Source organism: Aricia agestis, chromosome 14, assembly GCF_905147365.1.
Source record: "Aricia agestis chromosome 14, ilAriAges1.1, whole genome shotgun sequence".
In the NCBI taxonomy this organism is placed as follows: domain Eukaryota; kingdom Metazoa; phylum Arthropoda; class Insecta; order Lepidoptera; family Lycaenidae; genus Aricia; species Aricia agestis.
Window position 1 is genome coordinate 3,500,952 of NC_056419.1, and position 19,563 is coordinate 3,520,514.

Consider the following 19,563-nt stretch of genomic DNA (forward strand, 5'->3'; position numbering starts at 1 on the left):
ACGGGCCGGTCGCTCCCGCCAACGGTTTTCGCGGGCTTTTCATAAGATGCCTTCTTGGTGGGACTATTTGAATTTCAACCGTCAATACAACAATAAGAGAAATTTAGAGGAGGGTTTATTTCAAATCGCGTCGCAGACTTGCAATATATTGGTTAAAGTGAATAATACGAATAATATAAACTTGACGAGGAGCGATAGGAGTGATGAATACGGTTGCGCCGGGCCCCCCTCCGGCAAGAGTTCTATGCAGATCTGCGTGCCGAAATTCCGGAAGAATTCGATAACAACTGGCTGCAACCCGGGGCTTTCGGTAAGTGCTCGTTTATTTCATTTTATTTATGTATTTGGACATGGGCGTACCCAGGTTTTTTTTTATTAGATAGGTGTTTATAAAGAATAAAAAATTAATAATTTTTAGTTGCAAAAATATTGTAATTTGTATTGCAAACAAATGGCGAAAATTCGTTTTCTTAATACTAGATAATATACTTAGTAGGGACGTCAACATGATCCAGGGAGGGGCAGCTGCCCCCCCTCGGTACGCCCATATAATTTGGAACACGAAACAGAATACAGTTAACCTTCCGCATACGAGGTGGGGTATCACAGACCCCAGCTTAAAATAATTAGCGATAACTTTTTAAATAATTGCGCTCGAAAGTTATAACCTTTAGTAGCTGCGTTTGCGACGTTGCCACGTTTACCACCGACTTCGCTCAGTTCTGCGCGCGCGCGTTTGGGAGATAGACGTGTGCCAGGCGTCTCAGACCCCACGTTGTACGGGACGTCGTCAAAAACGTAAGTACTCTTAACTTGATTTTTGATCGTTTTTGTAGGTTTTTTTACAACAATTGTAATGAAAAAAAATATTATTTTTAGTGGAAATGCCGCGCTTTCTCCAGGACTCAGAAATTGAGAGGTGTTTATTGGAAAATGATTTTGATTCGGAGGACGAAGCGATTTCTGCTGAGAATGATTGCGAATCGGACCATTGTAGTATAGCGTCTGAATGTCTTACGGAAGTAGATGCAGAAGAAGATGAAGAATATCTATTTCTCACAACAAGAGGTACTTCTAGGAGTCGTTCTCAAACCATCAGGGGCGCTTCTAGAGGTCGTTCTCGAACTAACAGAGGTGGTACTACTGGTCGTTCTCGAAGCAACCGAGGTACTTCTAGGGGGAGTTTCCGAACGAACAGAGGTGCTTCTAGAGGTCTTCAACCGAGAAATCAATGCACTTCTCAAGGTCATCAGTCGCCTGCGTCACTTGAAATTTTACGTCGCGTAACATCTCACCAAGCAGATAGCCGCCAAAACAGCTTGTCACCATCAGCTCAATATAATCTTGATTCTCCTACATGTTCTACTGCATTGGATGATCAAGGCCTTTCCAATGATGTTTTTATAGCAAAAGATGGCACAAACTGGCAAAAACTACCTCCTCGATCTAATGTCCGGACTAGAGATGAAAACATTGTAAGAGGTGCTCCCGGAGTAAAGTCACAATTTCAACAAAAGAAATCTCATTTAGAGTGTTTTGAGGTGTTTATTTCAGAACCCATAATGGATGTAATATGGCTTCATACCAACGAAAAAATTTCTACTTCAAATTTATTGGAGAACAGAACGGGAGATAAATTAGACTCAACGCGGGCTGAAGTGACAAGAGCTGAATTAAAAGCATTATTTGGGCTGTTATTACTGGCAGGTTTATATAGATCAGGAAGGCAGAATACGGAAGATCTATGGGCAACGGACGGAACTGGCATAGAGGTGTTTCGATTAACAATGTCTCGAAACAGATTTATGTTCTTACTGGAGAAACTTCGATTTGACGATATGTATTCAAGAGCAGAGCGAGCTAAATATGATAAACTTGCACCCATTCGTGAAGTGTTCGAGTATTTTGTTACCAATTGCCAAAACTCTTTCTCACCATATGAGTATCTAACCTTGGATGAGGAGCTAGTGGCTTTCAGAGGCAGGTGCCCTTTTAGACAGTACATACCCTCTAAGCCAGCAAAATATGGAATAAAAATATACGCCCTTGTAGACAACAAGACCTATTTTAGCTGCAAATTAGAGGTGTATTGTGGAAAGCAACCTGAAGGTAGTCCATATGCCGTAAGTAACAAACCCCACGATCTCGTGAAACGAATGATAAATTGTGTGTCAGGAACTGCGCGTAACATCACAATGGATAACTACTTCACCAGCTATGAGACTACGATGGAGTTACTACAGGATCACAAACTTACTGTGGTGGGAACATTGCGGGCCAATAAGACATATATCCCTCAAGAGTTCAAGAAAGCACGTGAAAAATATACATCTTTATTTGGTTTTCAAGATAAAGTCACAATCGTCTCATATGTGCCAAAGCCAAGAAAAATGGTCTACCTGATGTCTTCTATGCACCATGATTGTGTAATAGACCCCGAAACTGGAGTACAACAGAAGCCAGAAATGATAACATTCTATAATGCGACGAAGTCGGGCGTTGATGTGGTGGATAAGCTGGCTAGAACGTATGATGTTTCTAGAAATTCACAACGCTGGCCACTTACAATATTTTTCAGCCTATTGAATCATGCAGGTATAAATGCAATGGTGATGTATATGCTGAATAATGGAACAAATAAAGGAAAAACAAACCAAAGAAGAGAGTTCATAAAGAAGTTAGGATTGTCGTTGATAGAAGAGCAACAAAAGATAAGAAAAGAAAATGAAAGATTACCGAGAGAATTGCGTAAGAGAGTTGCGGAGCATTTAGGTGAACCACTTAGTCCTCCAAAAAAAACAAAAAAACCAAATTCACGCCAAAGATGCTCTAGATGCCCAAGATCCAAAGATCGAAAATCAACGCGCGCTTGCGCGAAATGCGATGCACCGTTGTGTTTGGAACATAGTATTTATATATGCAAAGATTGTGCTGATTTACTTGAAAATGCTTAAATTTGATTTTATTTTTTATTATTCCTGTTTTTAATTGTTGTTATAAATATGTCGGATCTCATCAAAATACGTGATTCTTATGTTTAAGTGATTTTTTAATTGCCAGAGAAGGGCAAGTTTTGTTGTATGATTACAAATAATAAATATAAATACCTTATCTAAATTTTTTTTGTATACGTAGTCTATATCCTCTAAATTACAAAAAATAAGTAATAAATGCAAAAATATCAAAAATAACCTTAAAATATTAAATTAAATATTGGCAATTTTGACCCCACCTTGTATGGGACGTTTGAATTTTTCACCTGGTATGCGGAGGGTTAATAATATTACGGACTACGGTACAATTAACAACCTTGTTTGAAAGACGAGAGATAAGACTTTAAGGTGGGATTTCACCAAACACACATAATACTTTTATACGTGGGAGAGCCATGCTTCGGCACGAATGGGCCGGCTCGACCGGATAAATACCACGTTTTCACAGAAAACCGGCGTGAAACAGCGCTTGCGCTGTGTTTCGCCGAGTGAGTGAGTTTACCGGAGGCCCAATCCCCTAACCCCTACCCTACCCTCAACTATTCCCTTCCCTTCCCTTCCCTACCCTCCCCTATTACCCTATTCCCTCTTAAAAGGCCGGCAACGCACTTGCAGCTCTTCTGATGCTGCGAGTGTCCATGGGCGACGGAAGTTGCTTTCCATCAGGTGACCCGTTTGCTCGTTTGCCCCCTTATTTCATTAAAAAAAAAAATACTTAGTTTTATAAAACTTAGTTTCCATTGAACGAGTTCATGCTGCGACGTAAATTTCGTTTTGTTTCGATTGGATTTCACAAACTTCTTTTGATTGCAATTATTAAATCTAAGTTTACGTGACGTCACGCGATTATTTTATATGTTTTCATCATTTTAAAGCCTTTTCACGTTAATTTAACTACAAAATAGCAAGAAACAATACATAAACAAACAAACGCATGTGTCAAAACTGCCATCTTCACATTTCTTTTGTCTATGTTTTTCTTTCCGCCATGACTAGGCTTGAACGGATTTTATGACGTTAAACTTCGGACTTTGGGCGTTCAGAAGATAAAACTCGGATTTGCTGTGAACGCGTTCAGTTTATGTTGGTGAAATGCATTTCGATGTTATAATCGCGTTTATACGTTTTGAACCGGTTCAGAGTGCTTTGAACGCGTTCCATTTCTTCGGTGAAATCGCCCCTAAAGGTCTTAAGTACGCATTAACTGTTAGACATAATAAAATTCCGTTTAAACAATTTCTAGCTTATAGCAAGAGCGTATTTTTACAACAAAATATAAGTATTACCAATCTTTTTTGAGTTAAGTAGAGTCTATACCTAGTCTGTCAAGTAAGTGAAGAAATTAAAAAGTGGCAACATCGTAGTGTCATCCCTTTTTTCTTAGATTGATTTGAAAGGGATGACACTACGATGTTGCCACTACAACTTTTGCTTGGGGCTCCGGCTACGTACATAAACAATTGATATATCACGGGAACACCGTACATCTTCGTCTTAGGCTGCGTTTCCACTGAAGCGGAGCGGAGCTTAGCGGTGCCGAATTGACCAATCACCATGCTCGAAATCTTTGCTGTCATTCCGCTGGAATATCACGATTGGTCAATTCGGCCACCGCTAAGCTCCGCTCCGCTTCAGTGGGAACGCAGCCTTAAAAGCCTATGTATCAATTTAGATTTTAGATCCTAAACTACCACTAAGTATTCGAAATTTTCGTTTAGATTATACGATATAACTTATAAGAATTAAGAATACGGTATATAAAATCCAAAAATCCAATAAACTGTGCCCCCAGCACAGTTAAATTGTACAAACATGAAAATATAACAGAAGAATTTGTTTTGAAAGCTCGTAAAAATATTCATCTAAATGTGAATGAAATTATGATATTTTTTATGCAACATTATCGTTTGATGTGGTTTGTGTTACAAGTAACAAGTGTAATAAACCTTAGTCTAATGCAGGTTCCCAAACTGTGCGCCGCGGCGCCCTGGTGCGCCGTGGAAAGTCAAGAGGGGCGCCGTGAGTTGATCCTCCATCATTATCCATAACCACAAATATTATAAAATAAAATAATATAATATTATGAATCATACAAAGCAAGCAGATGATTAAATAATTCCTTATTATTATTTACTTGCTTAACCTAATTTTATTTATGTATCTTTTTGTAATAGCTAGGTAGAGAAGGGCGCCGCACAGTGGATCAAAAATCGAGTTTCATAGACATAGGAACTTGAGTTTCCAGATGTAATTTTTTTGGGCTGAAATATGTTCTCCTAGTTGTTATTACATAACAAAATGTAAAAAGACTCAGCTGTGTGCAATAATAAGGGAGTTATAATTTTTTTAAGAAATGTTTGTATGGAGCCGACAGGTAAAACGAGCATATCTCTGAAATCGCATGGTTGGCCGTTATATCCTCACACACTATTATAGTACTAATTATTACTCACATTTTGGCATATTTTGTATTACGGCACCATTTGCGACTTTTTTTCTAAAATTCATCAAAATTTAAAATATTTATACTACTTGTATTTGTTGCAAAAGTTTATGTTTTGGTTAGATGAGGTCTCTTTCATAATATTTTAAAACCATAGGATCACATAATTGGCCAAGTGCGAGTCGGACTCGCGCACTAAGGGTTCCGTACCATTATAGAGCAAAATTAGGCCATAAATTGTGTTTTTCTATGAGAGTACCACTTAATTTTATATTTTAGTGTAATATTATAGTTAAATATTAAAGTACACAAGGATTGTGTAAAAAATTCAAGAACCTATCTGTTGCCATTATTGATATCTAAAAGCAAAAAAGCCTCAAGGAAGAAGACTCAAGACATAGGAAATGTCTATGAAACTCGATTTTCGATCCACTGTGCGCCGTGCCGTGACAAAATATTGACTTGTAAGTGCGCCGCAGGCTGAAAAAGATTGGGAACCCCTGGACTCTAATGTGAACCTTTGTCTAATGTATTCTAGGGTTAACATACTCATTACCTTTTCTTGTATCTAATATTGTTGAGTAGATAGTGTTATTTTTTTTTAATTTTTGTTTAGTAGTTTTATCTTTTGACACACAAGTCACAACACAACTAATAATTTTACTGATCACAAAATAGTCTTATAGACGATGTGTAGTACGCTCAACTGCAGGTGTATCAATTCATGTACTTATCAGTAAATTCACAAAATATAATTTCGAAAGCCCTAGAGAAAGAGCGTTGGAACTTGTAACTTAAAAAAAACCATCAAATGCAATTCAGACTCGCGCACGAAGGGTTCCGTATAAAAAAGCTAAAAAGAAGTTTTGCAGAATGAAAGCCTTATTATAAATTCTATTATTCTTTCTTTTGTATCGTTTCTAAAGCACAGCAACAAAAAACCTTTGTCATCTATAAACCTCGAACTTCTAGTTTTTACTGTGCGGACAGACCGACGAACAGACTGCGAAGTTGTGATATTAGGGGTTTTCCTTTAGACACGGTACCCTAAAAATTTAATCCTTTTGGATCCTTGAGATAATTATTGAGTGTTCACGTAGCTTCGTAATATAAATTCGTATTAGCCAGTCTCGTGCACAAGATCCTTTATAATTCAAGTGCTGTAAGGTCAAATACAATTTGAGCTTAATTCTTCGACTCCTAAATAGTTGAACGTTCGACTCCTAAATAGCCGGCAATGCACCTGCAGCTCCTCTGATGTGGCGAGTGTCCATGGGCGACGGTAGTTGCTTTCCATTAGGTAACACTTTTGCTCGTTTACACACTTATTTTATAAAAAAAGTGGATTCTTTATTTTAAAAGCAAAATGTAGAGATTATTTATAGATGACTAGCTGTCCCGGCAAACGTTGTTTTGCCATAAAATGATTTTCCCTGTTTTCCTGCTTTTCTCTTGAAGTTTTTTCAGAATTTTTATTCTATAGACCCCACAGAGCCTTTTACTGATAAGGTAGTTTTATCTCTAAACAAGACTAGTCTCTTGATCCCGAAAAAGTGCCGTGTTCCCGAGGGATCTAAGATACTACTACAGTATTCACTAGCTTATTATACCCGTGACTACGCTAAAAAAACAAGCATAAAATAACACTTTCTTTTGCGAAGCAATAAAGAAATCACACCGAGTAATGACAATATAAGTTGTGATATCAAAAGCCTTAAGGCTTAGTCGCAAAGGCCGCAGTCTATCGACTGGCGGTGTCCTCAATCATCTTCAGTGTAAAACATGCACACAAGTGCATTACATGTGTCCCCATAGTGTAACTCGCTAGTGCTGTACCACATCTCAAGCTGATTCGATTTGAGGTTCGTAAAATCGATTTTATGCACGCCCGCACTATGACCTTGTTCTAATTTGTACTTTTAGGAATATTCACCACAAATTGCGAAGCATAAAGTAGGTCAAATGTTCTAGTGTAACTTCTTTATTTTAACAAAGAAGTCTTCAATTAAAATGTTTAATTAAAAGTTAACAAAAGATTTTCTAGGTATTTATAGAATCTCCCGTGTCTTTAAGAATGTTAAAATTTTCTAGCATAACTTCTTTGTGTTACCAAACCGCCTCCAACTAAAAAATAACAAAAATAAAAAGTTTTGAAGTAAAATATTTTCTAGGTATTTCTACGATCTAGAACATTTACACTGTGACTTTAAGAATGCATTAGTTGTAACGTCGCAATCGATATTTTACGTCCGCTACTTCTAGTTTTACAATGATATCAACACTACTTTTTTAATAAAAACTAGACTAGTTTATAACTAAGCTAATCTAGTTTTCATCCATAATAATATTATAATATTTCCGGTTTCGGTGACGGTGGCCGATTTCACTGAAACCAGGCCAGCTACGCAGGAGTAATTTTATAGTGCCCAAGTATGTGCGCAGTACGCAAGAGCACTGTCTATTCCTTTACTCTCATAACCCAGTGGGACGGAAGACCGACACGACCGGCGAGAGATCAGGACCGACTTATTACTTGCCCATACGACGCATGGATCATTACTTGTCAGACGATCAGGTGATCAGCCTGCATTGACCTAACGAAACTTGGAAATAACATGTTTCCAACGCGGGAATCGAACCAACGACCTCCGAGTCAAGAGCCGCGCTCTAATTACTATCCCACGGAGGCGATAATACTATAATATTATAAATGCAAAAGTGTGTCCGTCTGTCTGTCTGTATGTTACCTCTTCACGCCAAACGGCTGAACCTTGGATGAAATTTGGCATGAATATAATATGTACTTTGAGTTCCGAGAAAGGACATAATATGATAGTTTTATCCCGGAAAATGTACGGTTCCCGCACGACAAACGAATTTTGACACAACGGAGTTGCGGGCGTCATCTACTTTTTAATATTTACAGCAACTTATTATGTCTTTGTTGTCGATATTTTGAATATTATATTGTGTCGTTTATCGATTTATTTCTGTCTGTGCTAAACTTTGTGTGTCATCGACCCTTATGAGGGTTTTATGACAATTTGGTTTTATAGCTATATTCAGTCTTTCCACTTTGACCAACTAAACTGTATATTGGGATAATAAAATAATATTGAGGATATAAAAGGTACTTACTAAGTATATAAAGTAATAGATAAACGCGATAATTTTTCGCATAATTTGCAGGATCCAATTTGACGATTGTATTTGTAATCTATACACTAAGCGGAAGAGTTTGTTTATTTGAACGCGCTAATCTCAGAAACTACTGGTCCGATTTGAAAAATGCTTTCAGTGTTAGATAGCCTAGTTATCGAGGAAGAATATAGGCTAAATTTTATCAAACTAAGACCAATAGGAGCGAAGAAATAGAGGAATATGTGGAAAAAACTGGGGAAATTATTTGTAAGGGAACAATATAAATCGCACGAACTACTGGAGCAATTTTCCTGTTATTTGACACAGACAAGAAGTATACCACGTGAAGGATCTTATGCAATTTTTTGTGGACTAATTTTTCTGTGAAATATCTATTATAGTATATGATATAATCAAAACAGTGCCCAGTTTGAATACTAAAATGCATAGTTCAATTAAATTAAAAAAATATTAAATCAAACAAAAGCTTCTAAAGTATAATAAATTATAAGCAAAAAACTTTTTGAAAAAAAGCTTTTGTTTAAATACTTAAAAAAAAGACAATAAATTTCCCCTTAAAAATTCTAACTATTAAGTTATAACCTCAATATAATAATATATAAAAATAAATTTATTTTTTGTTTTTTAGTTAAATCTCTGACTAGATTTCTTAAGTCTGCTTGATTGTAGTTTGTTTTGTTTCAAGAATTTGTTAAAATCTGATTAAATTAATTTAAGTCTTTAAGAAATCGTACTTAATTTTACGACTAAAAAATTAAATATCACTTAACAAAAATGACCGGATTCAACCAGGCATTTTCTAATGCCCGACTGATTTTGACTTGACATAACAAGACACGACACGACACGTTACGACACGACACGGCACGACAAGATACGACATGACTTTTCAATTTACTCTCAATAAGCTTTTTTGTTTGATACCCATATTGCAGAAGTGCTTTAAAAATAACTATATTCCCCTATCTTAGATGAGCCGCCATATTGGATGTAGAATGACAGTACATTTGTTTCCGAGTTACTCTCAATGAGCCCTTTCATTTGATACCCATATTGCAGAAGTGCATTAAAAATAACTATATCCCCCTACCTTGAATGAGACGCCATATTGGATGTAGAATGACATTACATTCGTTTCCAAGTTACTCTCAATGAGCCCTTTCATTTGATACCCATATTGCAGAAGTGCATTAAAAATAACTATACCTCTATCTTGGATGAGCCGCCATATTGGATGTAGTATGAGATTACATTAGTTTTCGAGTTACTCTCAAAAAGCCCTTTCATTTAATATCCATATTGTAGAACTGCATAGAAAATTTCGCCATCTTGGATGGTCGGCAATATTGGATTTAGAGTGATGTCACATCATGTATTGTCATCTAAACTAAACGTGCCTACAAAATTTCAGCTCGATCGGTTAAATATATCTACTCCAAAATTGAGTTCCAAGATTTCACCCGAACATACATACTTACATACATACAGAGCAAGTTAAATAAAAGCTTTTAAAAATCTGTCTTATATCTTTTGGCAAAAGTTTAATCTAACTTAATGTTTAATTTAGCTTTATTTAAGGCTCCCATGTATGTGAACAACAAAGTCACGGGCAAGATCTGGTATTTTTCTCTTTAAAATTATATTTTGTTTTAAGCCACTCTATTCTCCGTTGATAAAGGTATGATCGTTTAAATTTATTACCTCCGTATCTCGCTACCATCGTGAGGGCTTTTAAAGAGGGACATTTTAACGTATTGTTGTAATTTTAATGGGCTATTTACCCTGTCGACCTGTCCTGGAGGCTTTGAAATGGAGCCTTCAATGAACACCTATTTTCTAATCTAAAAAATGTATATTGTTTTGAAAATTAAATACTTCACTGATATTTCACCGAGCCTGTGTTCTGCCGCCCTAAGCATAAACAACGCAATCGACATTTTTTACGAAATTGAGTTATTAGTGTATTCGGAATCGCTGAAACAAGATCTACCAGGATCAATCACTCGTTTTTAAATATCTTCTATAGTTTTCATTTTATTATTAGTCATAAATAGCGTATGTGATATTTTCCAAACTTATTACTAGTAATATACATCATAAGCAAACATGCGTTTTTATGACTATTTTACTTAGAATTTCGATGTATGAAATACTAAGCATAACCAACGCATGTATGACCGTTGCGTTGTTTATGTCTAGGAAATGTACAATTGTCATGCTTATGTTAAGCAAAGATGAGGGAATTACTTACATTTAAGTTGCACATACAGTTCGACAAGGCTTTAAATGAACGTGGCGAGAAAAGGAACTAACGCTGCTATCATACAAAAACGTCATTTTTCTTCTTTACCAGCAGCGCCAATTGACATCATTGACATATTCATTTAAAGCCTTGTCGAACTGTACGTTCAATATGACTAGCAAAGAATGGTAAGATCAGTTCACATGCATTTATTTTTTTTGTAACCGAACATAAACGAAAACAACTTCAAATAGATGCATAGCAATCCATGAAACGGTACATTGTTTCTTAACCCTTAATCAGGCCCCATGTGGACTGGCATTAAAAAATATTTTTAAATATTATGGTGTGGTCTTAATTTTTACCTGTACAATGCATACCTATGAATTTCTTAAAATTAAGACAAAAACTTAGTGGTCGTATTTAAGTGGCAGTAACGAAGTGCCCTGTTAAGGAGCTCTCTGGCGTTTTATAATTTGTTTCCCTATTTTTACTTAGGAAACTGCATACTTTGAACTTTGCTCTCTTTCTCTGTCATATGAGGTAGTAAACTATTCACAATGCATGTGAGCTGATCTTATCATTATTTGCTAGTCATATTGAACGTATGTGCAACCTAAATTTAAGTAATTTCCTTATCTTTGCTAAGCATAAGCATCACAATTGTGCATTTCCTAGACATAAACAACGCAACTGTCACACATGCGTTGGTTATGCTTAGTAAATTAACATTATTGCAATCCATGTTTTCTAGTCATAAACAATTTTCCGTCTTTAAAAATATTAAAAATAACTAAATATGTAAATATAGCATCGCATATGCAAAGTTAACATTTAAAGGCACCAAACAAAATTAAAATATTTGGAATATTCCTATTAGTTTCAAAGGGACAATAAAAAAAAGGAATAAAACTTTAGGTGCGAATTACTCGAAAGTTGCCGCCATGCAGATGCGTTGTTTATGATAAGGACGGCAGTGTTTTGTAGTATATATTTGCCACTTTTAATGCAAAATAATCGAAATCTTATCCTGAATCCGTATTTTAAAACACAATTGTCTAGATTTTTTATGCTGAATTGAATTTAAATTATAAGAAACGTGGCACAAATACTGTTGGCGACGCGACCGCCGCGCCGCCGTACTGCACCTTGCCACATTTTAGAAATGTAAAAAAAGGGTAATGACTATGTTTCTCAGGAAAAGGAAGTTATGTTTTGTCTATGACTAAGCGACGCCTCGAAATTCAACTGTTTTTTCATTGTTAAAAAAGAGAATAATGTCGGCGGATAATTTTAGTTTCTAAAAGTGTATTTTGTGTGTTTTCGTTAATATAAGTGATTTTCTCGTACATCCAGAATTTTATTCGAAAATTTCTCCTCCCGTAGCCTACAAATACACTTTGCATCCCAGAAAAGAACGGATAGTTTTTATCGTGCAATAATAATATAATTAACGGTAAATCCATACGTCCATACTTACTAATACTTATTAATATTTTTTATTCTTTATTCACTTTTGAGTACTGCTACTTGGCGATCTGTGTTTCACAATGAGCTATTTTTGTGGAGGGTAGTTGAGGTTATTTGGCTTTGAGAGCAGAGAAAGCTTAGTAGTGTTGGTACACTATGTCTTCTCAATCTGGAGTGAGTGACACGTACTGTGCCAGCAAGTCTTGATGCCAGTGCGTTGGTGTGTTTGGCTATTCTTTCTTGATGATTTCTTGCTGTGTTTTGTGATCTCTTCCTTAACCGTGCTCATTCCAAGGTCTTTGTAAACGAGCTTGTTAGAAATATAGTATGGTATTTATTATTATAAATGCGAAAGTGTGTATGTCTGATTACCCCTTCACGCTCAAAATGCTTAACCGATTTGGCTGAAATTTGGAAAGGAGATACTTTGAATCTCGGAAAAAGTCATAGGTTACTTTTTATCCTAGAAAAATGTTCGGTTCTTGAGCGAATTTTGGTGCAACGGAGTTGCGGGCGTCATCTAGTAAAAATCAAATATATTAGTTTGGGGTAACATCAACTTAAAAAAAAGAAAATAAAACAAAATAATGTAGGCCAATCACATAGATAACCTACGGTAACATAGTAACCGCGACGCGAGCTAACAAAAGGCTAGAATTAACCAAACAGAATGAATAATGTATACAAACTTTATTTATTGCCTTGCCCTACTTACCACGGAACTAATTCGTACCACATATACCAGCGTAACACGTACTTGTAGTAGCCTGTATCGTAAAAGTATATATACCGTACTAGCTGTTGCCCGCGACTTCGTCCGCGTGGACTTCAGTTTATAACGCGCGATGTCAACAAAATTGGTGTCAAAAGCTTTTATAAAAAAAACCCTGGTACCCCTTAAATCAAAACAGCTGTGCAGTGTGCACATAATATTTCATTTTTAAAATTAAACTTTATAATATTTTATGCCAAATTTTAAAGCTTATTTAGCCCCCCAATTACACAACCTTACCCATAAACTATTTATCATTTATAGGTTTAAGGTTACGTCACTAAGTACTGACTTATTAAATAATTCGAAACTCAAATGTATGATGATACCACCTCTTATAGAAAGATGTTGGGCAAGCGTAAGCGCGATGTAAGAGACGCACGGCGCCATCTAGTATGCATTTTTGGAACTAACTTAATTTGAACAAATTTTCGTATTTTCAGCCCCTTACAACCCTTTTTTCCAGTAAAAAAGTAGCCTATATCCTTTCTCAGGCTTTAGACTATCTGTATACAAAATTTCATTACAATCGGTTCGGTAGTTTTGGCGTGAAAGCGAGACAGACAGACAGAGATACTTTCGCATTTATAATATTAGTATAGATGACGTATCTATAGTACTATACAAGATGTAACAAAACTTAGTGATAATACTTTAGGATGTGTACGTGTTCCTTGTAGAGTTTATTGTGAAATTAGCGCTGAAACAGCAAACAATTTTTGTGATTTGTATGGACAAGTGCCACAGCGTTATGAATTTTATTTATTTAAAAACTTTTTGCACGTTGTAGTACAAAGGCGGGCTTAATGCCTTGTGGCATTAAGCCCGCCTTTGGAATGCCATGCCTTGTGGAATTTTCTCATACAAAAGTAAAAAAAGTGACTCTTTCAGCGCTGATACTTTTACAGCAAAGTCTATATAGGACCCATTCAAACACTTAGTTTTGTTACACGCTGTATACTTGTATCTTCGTACTTCGTAGCAATGTACGCCACCAATAGTTAGGTAGGTACCATGGTATTTCCTTATCGAAAGTGAGTAGCATTGTTACAACTTACTAAGATTTATTTACTTTCGAACGCACCGCATAGTACACGAAATGCGGCGCGAGCGGTGCGGACGAATGTGCGAGGTCACATCATTTCATACAACGAATTCTAAAATCAATAATTGAACAAATTATTGTTCTATTATTTATTGTCAAATAAATTGTTCAATTATGAACAATTTATTTGACAACGAGCTTTTGCCCGCGGCTTCGCTCGCGTTAAGAAGTATTATTATATACAAACTTTGATCCCCTATTTTAACCCCTTGGAGGTGGGATTGATCAAAATCCTTTCTTAGCGGATGCCTACGTCATAATATCTACCTGCATGCCAAATTTCAGCCCGATCGGTCCAGTGGTTTGGGCTGTGCGTTGATAGATCACTATGTCAGTCAGTCACCTTTAAGTTTTATATATATAGATAGAAGATAGATAGATAAGATTGAAAGGCGAGCGCGTTCAATATCAACCCAAGATGGTAAATAATATTGCACAATAAAATTGATCGTCTAGGGGCCCGCTTGGGCGAATTTTCGAATCGTATTCGTAGTGCTACGGATCTCGTAACTCATTTCGTAGCGTTGTCGGAGCCGCGTAGCACACGCGGCCGGGTGCGTTCGTAGATTGCTTTACTTGGAATCAAATTGAAATCCTTGAAATATTTTCTACTTTATTTTTATAATTAAATTATTATTTAAATGAGTGTATTATATTGCAGTGTGCGATTGACACTGCAAAACGTTATTCTTTGTGTATGTCGCAGTCCACTGGTTAAAATAGCTGTTCAATCAAACGGCTTTTAAAAGTTAATTTGCCATATAACCATGTAGCTAAGCGTCGTCTAGCTGTAGTGTTGAACGTTGCAGTCCACAAGTCGGCTAAACGACGTACAGCCGTGTGATTGAATGGCGTTGTTCAGTCAAAGGGCTACCTGTTTGATTGAACGGTTATTTTAATCAGTTGACTGCGACATGTAAACCTTTGAAGAAGCCCTGAATATTTTCTAATTAATAAAAATAGAAAATGTTTAAAATAGACATTCGACAACGATAAATATCACGAGACATAGTGTTAATCGTTTATGTATATTTATTCAATCGACTAGTAATTGTACAAACAACACTACAGTTGTTTTTAGTATCACAGTCAATATTGTTTTAAGCAACAATATTGTTTCAATAAACATAACTTACACGACTTCTAAGTGAATACTCACGACTATTTTTACACTCACTATAGAGCCTGTTATACTGTAACATAAAATAATGTATCGATTCATTATAAGTGTAATTATTTTCTGTCGCAAATAGCAGATATATATAAAAATATTTTCTGTATCTGTCACGTAAAGAACTTGCTTCGGCATAAAAAGAAACTAAAGGATCTTTCTCTGTACATCTTGCAGCAGCAATACAACAGTCGATTGACAGCAGATAATGGACAATAATATTGTTGCTGCAATAGTATTCCTTATGGCCCAATACCTTCCTTTGTGATTTTTGCAATCCTTATACAGAATGTAACAAAACAAAAACTTTAGGGTGTGTACGGGTATCCTGTATAGATTTCGCTGTGAAAGTGGCAGCGCTGAAAACGCATTTTTTTGTTTTGTATGGGCAAGCACCCCAGCGTCATGAATTTTTCCATAGAAAAGTGAAAAAAAGTTACTCTTTCAGTGCTGCTACTTTCACAGTGACCTCTATCTAAGGGACACATACGCACCCTAAAGTACTATCACTTAGTTTTGTTACACCCTGTAATATGTGATAATTTTTCTCTAGTGGCAATGATGGCTACCTAAACCTCCTTATCACTTTGTTGAGTGTGTGTGTAATGGGCGTAACGATCGCTATCTGTGTGCGTGCCGGCAACATTTAGGTGGACGATTTGAGCAGTTTGTACGTAAATGTCAGATACACCACACTACGCGGTCAAGGTGAATTTCGTCAAACATTTGGATAATAACTTTTTATATGGGCGCCATGGTCGAGATAAACATACGGTTCGCTTATAGTAAACCTGTCGTTTTCATATTGTGTATATTGTGAAATAAAAAAATTTGTTCCGAGGGTTATCAGAAGCATTGTTTTTGGTGTATAATAGCTTCCTAACACTAAAAAGTCTAATGCTGCTGCTGTACTCTACATTCAGACAAAACTGCCCATCCATATCCATACTACACTAATATTATAAATGCGATAGTGTGTTTGTCTGTTACTTCTTCACGCCCAAACCACTGAACCAATTTTTTTGAAATTTGGTATGGAGATAGGTTGTGTCCCGGGAAAGGACTTAGGACACTTTTTATCCCGGAAAAATGTACGGTTCTCGCGCGATAAATGAATTATAGCGCAACGGAGTTGCGGCCGTCAGTAGATTATCAGGCCTCATTCTACTTTAACATTATAGAGAGACACGGAGATAGAAAAAAGTGATAAGTAATTATTACGTCAACAACGCCTCCGTGGTCCAGTGGCTTAGAGCGCGGCTCTTGACTCGGGGGTCATGGGTTCGACTCCTGCATTAGAGTTCGATTCCTCCAAGTTTGGTTGGGACAATGCAGGCTGATCACCTGATTGTCTGACACGTAAGATAATCCATGCATCGGATGGGCATGTAAAAAGTCAGTCCTGCGCCTGATCTCTCGCCAGTCGTGTCGGTCTTCCGTCCCACTGGGCTATGAGAGTAAAGAAATAGAGTGCCATGTGTACTGCGCATACACTTGGCACTATAAAATACTCCTGCGTTTCTGGCCTGGTTTCAATGAAACCGGCCACCGTCACCGAAATCGGTTTGGGAGTTATTATTACGTTGACAATAGTATTCTAGGTATTTTTAATGCACTTACTAGTAGTAACTAAAATAGAAATATTTTTGACTCTCATATTTCGCACAATAACGAAACAAGAACCGCATCGAACTTTTTTATAAGTTAATATTGGCAATAGCACTCTCTAGGGCTCTGAGCGTTTATTACTGCGGAATTGGTACAATTTTCGCCAGCGACCTTCGCCATAATGAGCCAGGACACACGCTATGCAGATCAAAATATGTTGTTTTGCTTTATATATGTTACCGTCCAAACCCGATTTCAGGACAAACCAGTTTCGCCTAGGCTCGACTAGTTCCTCCTATACGCGATAGGATTCACTAGTATAGCCTAGTCCAAACTAATTTGTCCTAAGCTCGATTGGATATACCAGTTTAGACTAGGCCAAATTAGTTGATCCTAATATCAATACGCACACTCTAGGATAAACTGGTATGGCCTAGTCTAAATAGTAAAAAAAAAAATAGCGAGGTCATTCTTCTTGCCAGTCTGTGGCCCGAACTCAAAATTGTGCAGTGTGAACGGAAAACACAAGCACAGTCAAAGCCAGGGCTCTGTTGAACGTGCCAATCAAGATATTGAGAATATGATAGGCTCTTGGATGAAGGACAACATTTCAACGAAATAAGCTGGCTTGAGATAATATGTTCAATTCATGAAAAACCGCGCTTACCCTTCAGAGATAATATAATTATCGCCATACAAGGCATTATTTGGAATAGAACACAGAGTAGGAATTCCGGCTTCCTCTTTGCCGCAAGAAAGCATAAATAATAATATTCAGGATGAAGATGATTTAAGGAAGGTAATAGAAGATGATCGCAATGTTACCCTGACAGAAGACAGAAACTGCTGAACCAAGAAAAAGTTTCTTCATCTGAAATAGACATTCATAGAGCTGGAACAACTGCAGCACAAAATCTTGTGAAACAGGCTAAGAAAATGAAAGCTACTACTTTAATAAAAATGATAATTTTTTCAATTACGGAGTATTTTATTCAGTTTAGGTATCTATTTTTTTTGACTTTCTAGATATACTATAATGTTTAGACTAGGCCATACCAGTTTATCCTAGAGTGTGCGTATTGATATTAGGATCAACTAATTTGGCCTAGTCTAAACTGGTCTATCCAATCGAGCTTAGGACAAATTAGTTTGGACTAGGCTATACTAGTTAATCCTATCGCGTATAGGAAGAACTAGTTGAGCCTAGGCAAAACTGGTTTGTCCTGAAATCGGGTTTGGCCGGTAACATATATATTAGGACCTAGGACCTTCGTTTGTTGTCATTATTTCATCCCAAGTTTTTTTTCGCCTTAAAACTTTGTTGTCCCAAAACAGGGTGTAACAAAACATACTAATAATACTTTAGGGTGTGTATGTGTGCCTTGTATACTACTTTAACTATTTCATCAGTGAACTCTATAATATAAGGGCTGAAAGAGAGCAAACATTTTTTTGCGATTTGTATGGGCTGACGGTGGGGCGCTTACCAGCGTCATGAATTTTCCCACACAAAAGTAAAAAAAATGACTTATTTAGCGCTGCTACTTTCACAGCGAACTCTACATAGGGGACCCCGTACACACTTCCAAGTATTATGACTTAGTTTGGTTACAACCATATAATATAGCTCTGCCCCATGCGAAGTCGAGGCGGGTTGCTAGTAATTGTAATACTTCGTAGAAGCGTTTCAAAATTATTCATAATTTTCCACAAAATTATGGATTATTACGCAATGATTTCAAAAGAACTGCTATCAGAGTATTAGCATACGATTATAGCGTTCATGGAAGAACTTACCGAAACACTTAATATTCAAGGTTGTTCACCTTTGTTGAAGTATTCAATGATTATGATGGATGTGGCACCAGCAAAGGTTTTGTGAATAATATTATGTGCTAAATAATATTCTATTATAATTATTTTAGGCTATAGGATTTGCTAGATTTAGGGCCTGTTTCACCACTTTCTGATAAAATGCCGAATAGGCTATTCACAGCTTTTTTGACAGATTCTCCATACTTCATCTGTCAAATTAAGTGGTGGATAGCCTATTCGGCACTTATCAGGAAGTGGTGAAACAGGCCCTTAGTAATTTCTCGTCAAAAGCTAATGGTACTTAGGCAATGTTGCGCAATAGTAAAATATTATTTTTATCTCATTTTGTCCCTTTTCCTTTTTAAAATATTTTTAGAACTTATTTCCTATGCGTTCAATTAAAATCAAATTATGAAACGTAAATTCATACGCTAAAGTTAAACTATAGGTCTACCAGAATCTGATTGCAAAAAGTGAGAAATTAAATTGACTCTAGCAATACCGGGGTGATTAGAATAAAACATTTTGATCTTTTTTTTTTCCTTATAGCGGCTATTTCTGTGTATGAAACATGCAAATATAAAAATTTATCCAATGATCAAGGATATTTTTTGAAAATCTGCCGCTAAATTTTGCCATCAGATTCTGGTAGACCTATATCAAAACTCAAAACTCAAAAAAAAATCAAAACATACGTGTGGCACTCGGGGACTGCCGCTGTAAAGCGATCGCATAACATTTTTTTATCAATTTGTGCAATTAAAATTCGCATACTAGTCGCA

The 19,563-nt window shown here is 36.5% G+C and overlaps 1 protein-coding gene across 2 annotated transcripts in view; it reads left to right on the forward strand.

Moving 5' to 3' along the window:
• Nucleotides 1-19,563, forward strand: part of LOC121733712 (5'-3' exonuclease PLD3-like) — a 107,340-nt gene continuing 87,777 nt past the window's right edge. Inside the window, exon 1 of one of the 2 annotated variants that reach the window (XM_042124058.1) lies at nt 1-310. In XM_042124058.1, the coding sequence (XP_041979992.1) occupies nt 47-310 (264 nt within the window). In that variant the 5' untranslated portion in view covers nt 1-46. Of the gene's footprint in view, nt 311-7,174; nt 7,299-19,563 lie in introns of those variants that run through there. The other variant, XM_042124061.1, reaches the window with a different exon arrangement.